The sequence below is a fragment of the Phascolarctos cinereus genome, unplaced genomic scaffold (assembly GCF_003287225.1).
Source record: "Phascolarctos cinereus isolate Bilbo 61053 unplaced genomic scaffold, phaCin_HiC Scaffold_4;HRSCAF=312, whole genome shotgun sequence".
Classification (NCBI taxonomy): Eukaryota; Metazoa; Chordata; class Mammalia; order Diprotodontia; family Phascolarctidae; genus Phascolarctos; species Phascolarctos cinereus.
The window spans coordinates 664,162,075-664,175,331 of NW_027555847.1; the positions used below are offsets into that span (position 1 = coordinate 664,162,075).

The following is a 13,257-nucleotide window of genomic DNA, read 5'->3' on the forward strand; positions in this document are numbered from 1 at the left end:
TGTTTTTAAATACATGGGATAAAAAAGGAAACCAATTATTTCAAAATATAGTTAGCAAGTTTAAAAAAAAAACCCTTAGACTACCTGAAACCAGGGTTCATGGACCCCAGGTTAAGAACCTTTGTTTTGAGGGATCCTTTCAACTCAGATATGCCATATGGTCTGGTATGGAGGGAAGAGACCTAGATTTGAAACCAGCAGATCTGGGTTCAGATGCCAGCTATTCCTTGTTAGCTTTATGACCCTTTGGCTAAGTGGGATCATTTGGACGTGCTGATGAGAACCACTCTATAAGCTAGCCGTCCGATTGAGAACAGACACTTCCACCAAGGCACAGTTACAGGGCTCCCCAAGAGCCGTGGGACCACCCCGTTTGCACTCAGGCATTGCTCTACTTTCTGAACCTGGCCCGGAATGGGACCCACCCTTTGCCATGGGGAGGAGCCGTCTGCTAGCACATGCAGCCACCCTCCTAGCCACCTCTCAGGCCCCTCCATCCGTTTTCATTGTAGCTCCCACATCGCGGTCGCCTCATCCAGAGTGTGGTCAAAGGATCCTGGCCCAGGACTGGCTGGATTCCAGTTGCTGGGGGCCCTTTATTTTTGACCACTGGCCCATTCCATGGCCTTCCGCCTCCCCAAGGATAACAGTGAATTGCACCTTACTTGATTTGGTGCTCTTCCTACATCTTCCACACCGTTCAAACCCACAGCCGGGGTCATAACAGAAAACATTTGGATTTAGGAGGACCTGCGCTCCAATCCTGGCTTTGCCATTCGCTGTGACCTTTAGGAAAGTCACTTCCATTTTCTGAGCCTCAGTTTCCCCATCTGTAAAATTAGAGGAGTATATGAAGTGATCTCTAGGGTCCCTTCCTTCTGGCTCTAATTCCTAGTATCCCTGTACTACCTTCCTCCTTAAGGGCAGAGTAAGGACCAGTTGTGGGTAACAGAGCTCCCTGCACAGAGGGTTTTAATGGAGAGGCTCTGGGTAGGGGTTGGGGAATACTCTGAGGCCTGGGCTGGTTTGCCTAGTTTTTTCTCCAGAAAGATCCCTCCTGTCCTATGCACTATGGCCCCAATCCCTGAGGCCGGCTTGAAAGGCACAGCTTTCAAATTCCCCAATCTTAATTGCCTCTTCTCATTCAGCAGGGGGTCTCTCTCCCAGAGGCAGCCCCTACTACTTTTGCCTGGCCTCTCCAATCCTAGAGTCACGGATGGAAAAGAATGCTTGCTGGGGTCCCGGAAGGAAGCCCAAGAAAATTGGTCCCTGCTAGCCTGTCATTCTAGGCCTTCCTCGTCCCTGGAGGTGGCGGGCCCAGGGCCAGCCCGGGGCCTAGGTTTGTGTTCTGCCAGGGGGGCCCCCTCCCCAGGGAAATAGTAGCCCTTTTCCTTTCAGACCCCGATTTTCAGCACCCACACACCCATCTGATATGCTTTCTCTTAGTTTTTTTTTTTTTAGTCAGTTCTGTTTTTTGTCTTTGATTAATTAATCCTCAGTTTGAATTTCCTGTCGTGTCTGTTTCCATGACAACTCAGCGTTCGCATCCCACCTGCTGGTGTTTGTACGTTGCTGTGGATGCCCTGTGCCGACTGGATTCCGTCCAGTGGCGTTCCCTTCATTTCTGTCCTCCATGGCCCCCGGCTCTCCTTCAGAAAGTTACATATCTCCTTTCCGCACCGCATCCTGCCCCACCTCTTCACTACCCCCTGAAAGACTCATCCTGCCCCCGACACCTCCACTCCATCTGCATGCCCTTCTCTTGGGTTCCATTTAAACTTTCTCTCCATCTTGTCTCCGGTGTGACTCTCAGGGCTTTCGTGAGACTCTGTTTTCTGAAATGCTGGCAGCTTCCTGCCCAGCAGGGCTTCCTGGGCCTCCTCCTCTCCTTCCCGCAGGGACTTTTGACCGCTTGGAACCCCAAGACTCCCATCTCTTTATTGTGCTCCCAGCAGCTATGGCCCCTTTTCCATTCCTCCTCTTTAAAGGATGAGGCCAGTAGAGGCTCCAGAGCTTGAAAACCAGACCCTCAGGCCCCAGCTGCTCAGCCAAGAGCTCTTGTGACCCATGACCGTCCCCTCCCTGGAGCCAGAGAGGAGGGGGGGGGTAGTGTACTCCCTGAACTCCCCAAATTTATCCCCCCCAACCTCATACTCTTCAGTCCACGAGCCTTTGACATTAACTCCAGTAGAAGCCAAGCCAAAGGCCCCTCACCTGCCCCTTCTTTGCCAAGATGTGGGGACCATCTCGTCCACCCCCCTGCTTTTGGGTGGCATTACCTTCCAGCCCATACCCAGGATGTAAATACTGGAAGAGCAACAGGACCGTTGGCCTGGAAATGCGGAGCCCTGGATCCCAGCCTTGGCTCTGCCACTGACTTGCTGAGTACCTTTGGGCAAGCCGCCTGAGTTCTCTGGGCTTTGGTAAACACATGTATAAAATGGCGATGCTAAGACCTTAGCTGGCTGAGTATGGGCTTGGATGGGGACAAAAGTGGTAGGGGAAGGGGGGTGTCTGTGATGCTTCCTCTAGCTCTTGCGATATTGATGGACCTTAGAGTGGAGGTGGGCCAAGCTTCACTATTCCCATTTTATGGATAAGGAGACTTAAGGCTTGGAGAAGTAAGATAATTTGGCCGTGGTCACCATATGGCTAGTGTATGTTAGAACCAGGACTCAAACCCGCGCCTCCCGACTGAACTGTCCTTACTCTGCCATGCTGCTGGCTCTAGGGATGGCATTCTTCCTTGACTGCCTACTTAGCCAGTCTCCCCAGAGGACAAAGGTTCTTCCAGAAAATTTACCCTGGCTCTTCTGTGCTGCACCTTAAGCCTCGTTCTGGGAGAAAAAGATTTTTACAGCTCCTGGGTTCCCAGGAGGAGTTGTACCAACCTGACAGAGTGGAAAAGAGTATGGCAGTTGGGGTCAGAAGTCCTGGGCTTGAATCCCAGTGCTGCTGTGTGACCTGGAGCAAACCTGTGCCTCTCTCTGGGCCTGTGCTTCCCCATCTATAAATTGTGGGAGTTGGACTAGATGGTCTATCTCTAAGATGCCTTCCCTCTCTAAATGGAAATCCCATGATCCTTTACCTCTCACCAAAAAAGTCCCTCTGGGGTATTGGGCAGAGGGTAGGCCTCTCCATCAGGATGCCCAAAGGAAGGGGCTGCCGCCTTCAGAAAATAGAGGCCCCGAAACCCACCCTCCGCCTTCATGTTCTACTGGGTAAGGTCCGAAGGCTGCATCCACTTCTCAGCTAAGGAGATGCACAGAACATGTCACTGTCTTCTCAACGTCCAAAGTCCATCACCCTTGTTTATGATTATGATTATCCTTCTCTTTATTATTATTATTATTAATTATTCTATTTATTATTCCGCCAGGGCTATGATGTGACAATGTGACATGCCACATTGTCTCACATCAGCTAGAATAAGAGTATGCAGCATTGAAGTGGGTTTCCCCTCCCCTCCCCTTCTCTCTTCTTCTCCTCTTTCCTGCTCTCTCTTTCTCTGTCTGTCTTTTCCGTCTCTAGTACCCACCTGGGCATATGCTAGTGGCCCCCCAGATATCTTCCTCTGCATTTTTATCTCTCTCCCCTCCTCTCTCTCTGTCTGTTTCTCTCTGTCTCTCTGCCCCTCCCTATGTCTCTGTCTCTGTCTCTGTCTCTTTCTCTCTTGACCTATTTTGCATGATGTTTGTGACTCTGAAAGCTGCATCTATCGATGGAACCTTGTCAGATCTTCAAGAGGCTTTGTTAGGGTTTCTATACCCGAAAACCACAAAAATTTCATTAGAGTTTCTCATCTTTTCCTCTCGGTCCCCGGGTAAGGTTGGGGGGAAGGGTCAAGGCAATCTCCCTGAAGACACCATCGCCTCTCCCCACTGACAAGATAACCAGATGGTACTGACATCCCCATGGCCAGTCTTTTCATTCACCCTCAACTTTCAGAGAGCAAACATGAAACCTTAAGATTCCTGCCTGCACACCCTCCTCACCTTGACCAGGAAACCCTTAGTTCCTAGGGGCTGGGACACTGAACCTTCCCCCACTGTGCACAAGAGAGCATGTGCGTGCGCACGCGCACACACACACACATATGTGACACACACACACCCCTTAGGCCACAAGTTCTCCAGGCCTCCCCAGCCTCTCTGGAGGTGCACGCCAGGACTAGATAATTGCATAGCCTAAGTCAGGAGTAGAGAATTACTACCACCCCCACCCCGGACCCTAGGAAGAGCTGTCTGTTTAGGGTGAGGGAAGCCGGATCTGTCAGTAAAGATGAGAAATGACTGATAAATTTTTGTGTCACTATCTGTGCTGTGATGGGTCTACCCTTGATCAATGGAGCCCTGTTGCTATGAAATATCGCTTTGTGTCTATGATATATATATATATATATTGTTTGTGAAGTATATTATTTTGATATTATTATTTCTTTGTGTTTAATTTTTTGTTCTTTTAATTTTTTTTGTTTCGTTTTTTAAAAAACTCAAGGGGGGGAGGAAAGAGCCCATTTTGTATTGAAATCGTTTTCCCCTGTTTTTCTTTTTTTCTTTCCTTCTTTCTTTCTTTCTTTCTTTTCTTTTCTGTTCTTTTTTTTGTTTTGTTTTCCTGTTTCCTCCCCTTGTGCATCTGGCCCCACTCCCCCCGATCCCCAGTACGCCGGGTGGCCCCCCGTTTCTCCATCCTGCCCGTCAGCCACGAGATCATGCCCGGAGGCAACGTCAACATCACCTGTGTGGCCGTGGGCTCCCCCATGCCCTATGTCAAGTGGATGCAGGGGGCCGAGGACCTGACCCCTGAGGATGACATGCCTGTGGGGCGGAATGTCCTGGAGCTCACCGATGTCAAAGATTCAGCCAACTACACGTGCGTGGCCATGTCCAGCTTGGGCGTCATCGAGGCTGTGGCACAGATCACAGTGAAGTGTAAGTGGCCACCAGGGGCCCTCCACCACATCAGAATTGCCCCTGGCAATGGCCCGCTGGTTCTGTCCTTGCCACTGATCTGCTCTGTGACCTCAGACAAGCCATTCCTCCTTCAGCCTAAGTTTCCACATATGAAAAATAGTCACGATAAAATCTCAATCATAAGATTCATTTGAAACACCAAAGAAGGGCCACTCCCTCTTTGGGACCTTGAAACTATTCCTCAGCAAGCTTGACCTAAGGTTTAAGTGACCTAAACTCCCCTGTCCCCTACCCACCAGCTTCTGACAGCTCTCTGGGCCAGCATAGAGAGCCATCAGAATCCATTTCAATTTATTAAATGTGTGTTAAGCACCTACTGGGTACAGAGCACTGTACTTGGTGCTGAAGTAGCCGCAAGGTTTAAATAAGACCTGGTCACTGCTCTCATTAGGCTTACAGTCATTTGGGGCCAAGGGTGCCAACATTAATGCTTCTTCCCCTGTAACGTATGATCTCAGAGACGTGTGAAACAAAGGGCCATGTAAGGTCTCAAGTGAGGGGTGAGGGGATCAGAGAAGGCCTCTTAGAAAGGCGGGAAGTGTGTGAGGGGCTGGGGGGTGAGGGGTGAGGTGTACCTGAGCCTGGAAGGAAGAGAAGGATTGCCCCGGGAGAGATGATGAGGGAGGGCAGTTCAGGCCTGAAAGAGAGGTTGGTGCCAAGTGGCAGAGGAGGGGAGTACCCCTCAGCTGTTGAGAGAAGGAGGCAGCTGGGAGCCATTGAAGTGTGTTGAGCAGGAGAGCAGCATCATCAGGTCTCTCTCTTCTTTGCCGTGTTCCCTTGGTTTGTATTTAGAGTGCTTTGTACAGAGTAGGTGCGTCATAGATGGCTGTTGGTCGACTGACTGATCTCTCCTGCTCCCCAGCCCTCCCCAAGGCCCCTGGAACCCCAGTAGTGACAGAGAATACCGCCACCAGCATCACCATCACATGGGACTCAGGCAACCCCGACCCCGTGTCCTATTATGTCATCGAGTACAAGTCCAAGAGCCAAGATGGCCCTTATCAGATCAAAGAGGACATCACCACCACACGCTACAGCATCGGAGGCCTCAGCCCCAACTCGGAGTACGAGATTTGGGTGTCGGCTGTCAACACCATAGGGCAGGGCCCTCCCAGCGAGTCGGTAGTGACCCGGACTGGGGAGCAGGCCCCAGCCAGTGCCCCCCGAAATGTGCAGGGCCGTATGCTCAGTGCCACCACCATGATCATCCAGTGGGAAGAGCCGGTGGAACCCAACGGCCTGATTCGTGGCTACCGTGTTTACTACACCATGGAGCCCGACCACCCCGTTGGGAATTGGCAGAAACACAACGTGGATGACAGTCTCCTGACGACCGTGGGCAGTCTGTTAGAAGATGAGACCTACACTGTCCGTGTCCTGGCCTTTACCTCTGTGGGTGACGGACCCCTCTCAGACCCCATCCAGGTCAAAACACAGCAAGGAGGTAAGTCATCAGCTGGAGGAATGATCCCTCCCCACCATCATCCCCAGAGTTGGGTCTGGAAATGGGATGGTCTGTGTCCAAGCCCTGGACCTAGGCTCAGATCCCAAAACCGAAGAGCTGTGCAATCTTGGGCAAGAACCCTCTCCTCTCTGGGACTCCGTTTTCCCCTCTGTAACATGAGAGGGTCAACCTAGAGATGTCTGCTAAGGCCTCTTTTCTGTCCATAATACTGTGATCCTGTGGGGCAGCTTGGGGTGGGAGCCTCTCCATCCATTCCTGTCTCTTTTCTCATCTCCCTTAACTTCTGGTCATCCCTGGCTTGCCAGTACCTGGACAGCCCATGAACTTCCGGGCAGAAGCTAAGTCCGAGACCAGCATCAGCCTGACCTGGAGTGCCCCTCGGCAGGAGAGTATAGTGATGTATGAGCTACTCTACCGGGAAGGAGACCATGGCAAAGAGGTATACCCCCCTGGAGAATGTCGGATTGGGGTGGGAAGGGTGGGAAAAGTGGGGGTACAGTGGAGGGTCCGCTCAGCCTGCTGCCAGGGCCAGGTCAGGCCATGAGGGTGTCACTGCCTCAGCAAAGCCAACCCTATCTCCGGGCTCTCTGTCTCTTTTCACTCTCATTCTCTCTTGTTCTTTCTCATTCTCTCTCTCCTTCCTTCCTCTTTCTTTCTCATTCTCTCTCTCTCTCCTCCCTCCCCCTTCTTTCCCCCTGTCCCTCCCTTCTCTCCTTCTTTACCTCTCTCTCCCCCTCTTCCTCCTCTTTTCCTTTCCCCACTTCCTTTCTCCTTCTCCATCCCTGTCCTCTCCTTTTTTCTCTCCCTATCTCTTCTTTGCCCTCTTTATCCCTCTCCTTTCTCCCTGTTTTTCCCTTCCTTATTCTTCCCTCTCTCCCTATCTCCCTCCTCCCTCTCCATCTCCCCCTTTCTTTCTCCCTCCCCACTCCCCCATCCTCCTCCTCCCCTTATCTCTCCATGCCCTCTGCAATCCTAGGTAGGGAAAAACTTCGGCCCCACAACCTGGTTCGTGGTGGAAGACCTGAAGCCTAACACGGAATACACCTTCCGCCTGGCAGCCCGCTCCGCACAAGGCCTGGGGGCCTTCACCTCGGAGGTCAGGCAGCGCACTCTCCAGTCTAGTAGGTGTCTCTCCTGTCCCGGCCCTACTGTAAGGGAGGGGAGCCAGGCAGGGCCCCCCCCTCCCAGTCCCACTCCACCCGCCCATCCCAGAGAGCTTCGGGCCTGTGGAATGGACCCAACCTCACGGGGAGAGGAGGAAGAAAGGACCAGTCGTCAGGGCTAGAGGGCAGCTGACAGAGCAGACTGGAGGGAGGGTGTCACGTCAGAGTCCACCTGGGGCACCAGGGGCTGGGGGCCACTCAGAGAACTCCTCCCCTACCCTCTCAGCCCCTACCTTAGTTGGAGCATAGCAGACGATCTCAGGCAGACATTTGGCATGGGAATCAGTACACCTAGGTCTGTCCTCTCCTTTGCCATCAGCTTGCAGCATAACCTTAGCAAGTCCCTTTTCTTTTCGGCTTTATTTTTCCCATCTGCAAAACAGGAGAAGGTGAAGGGGAGTGTGGGAAAAAGGTCTCCGGAATCCCCTCTAGTTCCGTGACTCTGAGGTGTGCCCCAAAGGAGGGTGGGACCAATGTGGAGCGAAGCCCTCTAGCACTGAGCCAGGGGAGGGCTGGGCCAGAGCCCATTTCTGGCCCCTGGTTCTCCTGTCGCCACTAAGGGATTTAAGAAACTGAGGCAGCCCAGGGTAGTGGAGGGATCCCTGGATTTGAAGTCTCTGACCTGCCATTGCTTGTTAGCAGCTGTGTAACCTTGGGCTCCAGCCAGAGCTGGTGTCACCTAGGGTCGGGGGGGGGGGTGCCCATGCCCCCCCCCCAGATTCCTGTAGAGACAGCCAGCTATTTAGTTTAATGGATTGTGGGCCAACACCACCATCCCATACCGAGGGCAGCCTTACTGCACACGTGGCTGCCAGCCAGCTGATTACATGTGTTTCCCTCTTTCACCCATCTCCTCTCATACCACCGGGTCATGTCTTGGGCCCTGGGCTGTCTGTGGTCAAGAACTAGCCCAGGGCACAGATAGGCAGCCCTTGCCACACTTCTTCTCTCCACTGGGAACCCATTACCCCACTGTTGGGTAGGGGGACAACCACCAGGCAGGACCACCCGCCAATCAGTCAGCAAGCATTTATTAAGCACCAACTGTGTTCCAGGCATTATCATTATTAGAGCCGCATTTATCAAGTGCCGTAAGGTTTGCAAAACATTGTACATGTGTAATGTTTCAGTGGATCCTCACAGCACCCTGAGAGGTGGTACTCTAAGTATTTCCATTTTACGGATGATTAGCCCTGGTTCACACAGCACGCTGTCCTAGGAAATTCAAGCACACAGATGAAACGGTCCCTGTTCTCAAGGAGCTTACAGTAGAGAAGACACAACATGGGGGTGCATGTGCACACACACACACACACACACACACACAATCTAAGGTAGCTTAGAAAGGGAGAGACCAGCATCTTAGAACTCTGTAAGACCCTTCAGGGGGCTGGTATGGTTAATCTAAAGGGTGGGTAGGGAGGGGAGTCAGGAAATAGAGAAAATAAATACTTAGTATTGAAAAATAAATTAAAAAGAGGCGGAAGGAAGAGCAAAGAACTTGGCATCCAAAGACGTGCGTTCAGATCCCACCTGGAATCCACTTTGGATCGCTCTTCCATCTTCTCTCCACATATAAAAGATTCTATAATTTAAGGCAGCCCGGGTCAGCAGCGAGAGCTCTCGATTTGGACTCAGATGACCCATCTTCTCACATTTGCCCGCCACACCTATGGGGCGGCCCCTGTTTCCTCCCTTGTAACATGAAGGGGTTCGCCACAAAGGTGCCAGAGGCCACTTTGCCTCCACGTCCTCTGATCCTGCCCTGGCAGGGGTCAGTCTCAGGATCAGTGGGGCCAGGGCAGAGACTGCGCAGCCCCAAGAGCCAGGGAGAGGCTGATGCCACCCCTGTAAAACTGGGGATTGGGAGGAAGAGTCTCTGGGGCGTCTGGTTCTGGGGACTTCAGGAGTAGATTCATTGGAGCGCCACCACCACGTAGGAAGGCCCGGCCATTCCTGGTTCTGCAGCCGTCTCTCCTGACTTCTTGGTTGGCTAGTTGGTGCCGAACCTGGGAGGGATAAGTCCCAAGTTCAGATCCAGGCTTAGGTGATTCCTAGTCGTGTGGACTTGGCCAAGTCACTTAGCTTCAGTGTCATCATCCAAAAAAGAGGATAATAAAAGCACCCACCTTCCAGGGCTGTTATGAGATCCAAATGAGATAATGCTTATAAAGTGCTTTTCCAGCACAAAGCACTGTACAAATGCGAGCTGTCATCATTGTTTTTATTACTATTATCATTATCAGCCAGTCTCCTAGCCCCCTCCTCCTCTCCATCATCCGGCCATCTGCCCACCATCCCTCGGTATGCTCTGTACCACCAGCTCACACTTGCTTTCTGCTCCTCCCACCCCACAAAGTCCATTCTCTCATCCCCCCTCTGCTCTCATCCCCCTCGTTCACCTCCTTATACCCCAGTCTGGCAGAGGGGAGGCTGTGGCTGTCCTTCCTAAGCCTTCCTCTCCCTGCCTCCCTTCTTTCCCTGCCATCCCTCCGATGTGCAATTCTACCCCCGGCACCCTTTCCTTCCGTTAAATCCATTAAACTAAAGGTAAAGTATCTCCTATCTTTCTGGGATTTTTAAACCCTTCAAGTACCAGAGACAGACCTCTAGTGATCAGCGCCGACCTCTCCTGCCTCTGTCCCCGCCCTCGGTGCCGGGGGCATTACCACTAACCAGAGCCATGCTGGGCTGAGTCAATGCAGGGGAAGGCCAGGGAAGCAGTGAGGGCTCCGACGGTGCCCGGCTCACGGGAGCCCAGAGGAGTTGGAGCCCGCCAGCGCCCGGTGGCCTGGGACACTCCAGGCTTATTCTCCAGCACTGCGGCCCCGAGATGGGGTTTCCTTCCCTCTCCTCCCCTGTCTCCTCCCCCTTCCCCCTTCTCCCCCAGCCGATTCCTGGAGCCTCATAGGATGCGCCGAGTCTATGGTACTTAAAGGTTTAAAAACGTGGTTCCGTCCGAGGTCAGTAAGGGCCATCCTTGTGGCTTGGGCAGTCAACTTTGAACCTGTAAAAGATGCATTTCAGGTGAGTACGGGCTGGGCTCAAGCAGATTCACAAATACAGCTCACCCTGCGTGCCCCCCCCGCCCCCACTCTCCCATCCCGGGAGTGTGGCAGGTCTTGGAGTGGTAATTTCAGTCCACAGATGTGCTCTTCCCTGAGTGCTGCTTCTGGGACCCCACCCCAAATGACTCTCCTCTGTAGGGATGACAGTAGGGGCAGAAGAATGTACACCAGACCAGCAGGCCCAGATACCTGTGTCCTATCCCCAGGTCCCCCACTTTGACAGTGAGAAGATCTGGATTCAAATCTAGCCTTTGCTCCTTATTGCCTGTGTGACCCTGAGCAAGTCACTTCTCCTATCTAGTCTCGATTTCTTCCTCTATATAAAATAAAGGGGCTGTCCTAGACAGCCAAATCTGTGACCCTACCATTTTGAGCAGGCCCCTTCCTTTCTGAGCCTCAGTTTCCCCATCCATAAAATGAGGGGAACTGTATAAGGTGGCCTCTTAAGTTCCCTTCTCAAATCTCAGGTAGTATCCTAAGTTCCTTTGCCAAATCTCTGACTCTGTGACCTTGAGCAAGCCCCTTCTTCTCTCTGTGAGCCTCAGTTTCCCCATCTGTAAAATGAGGGGAGCTATGCTAGATGTTCCCTGCCAACTCTGAAGTCCTGTGACATGCAGACGTGGTTTGTCTATGTCAAGGTGCTGACCACCAAGCCCTGGTAGGCCCATTCCACAGCAGTCACGCAGGTTGGGCTGGGTTGTGAAGGAAACTGGCAATGCCCTGAGCTCCCCCCAGGAAGTAGCTTCAGCCTGCTTGGCACTCGGGGTCCATTTCTGAGCAGCTAGCGTTCTATCCTGTGGGGCCTCTGGCCTGTGGGGCACAGCAGGAAGGGAGGAAGATTGTCTGTTTCTCCTTCCCCTCCCTCCTCCAGTCCCACCCCTGCCTCACCGCCCCCCACTGCCCCCCCACCCCCTGTGATTATCAGGAGGAGGCCGGGCCCTGAGCAGAAGGGCCTGCTCTCTGGGTTGGGGGATGAGGCTCGGCCCTCCTGGATCAGAGCGGGTGAGTGAGTGGGTCCAAGGAACGGGCACAGTGAGTCTGAGGACAGGAAGGCCAGGCATGACACAGTGGGGCTCAGCCCCTTAGGCCCGGATGGCAAGGGTAGGTTGAGGCCAGACCTTCTCTGCAGTGGGTTTCTGAAAACAACAAACACAGCCCTTCACCGGACACGGGAGGCTCGGGATGACTTGTTCTCCTCTACCCTAGTAAATGCACTTCGATGCCCCTGGAGCCAGAAAGCTAGGTGCTTGTGACCTCTGGCAGGCCCCTTCCTCTCTCTGGGCTTCACCTGCTCCCCTTTGTCAAGTAGAAGAGTGTAAAACAGATGGTCCCTAAGCCCTCTCCTAACACTGAGTCCTGTGACCAAAGTGGTGGACAGATAATGGGGAGGGGAACTGCAGAGCCCAAGCCCTCGCCTCCACCCAGCACTCCCCAACAGAATCGCGAGATCTCAGCACTCCAAGGGACCTCCTCTCTACCAGTGATTCCTGAGTGGATCAGCCGGCTCCTGTCCAGATACTCCTAATGATGGGGAGCTCACTATCAGCTGCCAAAGCAGCTCATTTCACTTCGGCAAGTTTTCATCATTAGAAAGTTTTCTTAGGGGGCAGCGAGGTGGCGCAGTGGATAGAGCACCGGCCCTGACGTCAGGAGGACCTGAGTTCAAATCTGGCCTCAGACCAAACACTTGACACTTACTAGCTGGGTGACCCTGGGCAAGTCACTTAACCCTAATTGCCTAAAAAAAAAAAGAAAGTTATCTTTTTCCGGTGTAGACAGACACCCAGGCAGAGTCTGCCTCTCTCACTTCCCCCTCATTGCTCCTAATTCTGCCCTCCAGGGCCAAGCAGAGCAATTCGAATCCCACGGCCTATGTCCCCATATTGAGCCCTTCCCAGAGAAGCCTTCGCACACTTGTCTCTGGGTTTCACAATGCAGGGCTCTGCCTAGCGCCGTCCAGCCTCCGGAGACCCATCACGAGCTCGGTCTGGCCTCCTAGCTCAGTTTCTGTCCTTCCCTCGTAAGAAAGTCTTTATAAATTAGCAGTTGAAGAGTGGAAGGTACGTACCCAGGCTGGGAGTTTTCTGGAAGGCGCTCGTTCTCTCTGTCCGTCTTTCTTTCTTTATTACAATTATGATTATTATTATTATTATTGCCATTGTCTGTTTTGTTATGGTTTGGTGTTTTTTTTTCCTCTTTTTAGCTCAATCCTTCATTTCCTCAAACACTTTGGTTTGTTTCCATCGGCCACAGTTCCTTGGATTTGTTTTTAAGTTTTTTTTGGTTGCTTTTGGTTGGGATTACTAGCCAGGAGTTTGGGGAGATGGAGGAGGAGTTCCAGACTTCCTATTTGGGGCAAGTCTGGGTAAAAAAAAAACCCTCTGCTTCTAAACATGTCCTTCCAGGCAAGATGGAATAAGGTTCTAAATGTCTTACTTCAGGCAAGACTGAGGCGTGGTTCTAGGTATCTTGCTTCAAGCAAAGCTAAAATTACAGGCAATGTCTTGCTTCAAGGGAGACAGGGAAAGCAGTCTAGGTTTCTTGCTCTAGGAAAATCTGGAAAGAGGTTCGAGGTACTCACTTTGCTC

At 52.3% G+C, this 13,257-nt stretch overlaps 1 protein-coding gene across 12 annotated transcripts in view; it reads left to right on the top strand.

Annotated features, from left to right (window-relative positions):
- PTPRS (protein tyrosine phosphatase receptor type S) overlaps positions 1 to 13,257 on the top strand; it is a 225,364-nt gene that overhangs the window by 159,319 nt on the left and 52,788 nt on the right. For all 12 annotated transcript variants that reach the window (XM_078153987.1, XM_078153985.1, XM_078153983.1 and 9 more), the window contains 4 exons: positions 4,662 to 4,931; positions 5,836 to 6,417; positions 6,744 to 6,877; positions 7,415 to 7,559. In XM_078153987.1, coding sequence (XP_078010113.1) covers positions 4,662 to 4,931; positions 5,836 to 6,417; positions 6,744 to 6,877; positions 7,415 to 7,559 — 1,131 coding nt within the window. The remainder of the gene's footprint in view (positions 1 to 4,661; positions 4,932 to 5,835; positions 6,418 to 6,743; positions 6,878 to 7,414; positions 7,560 to 13,257) is intronic.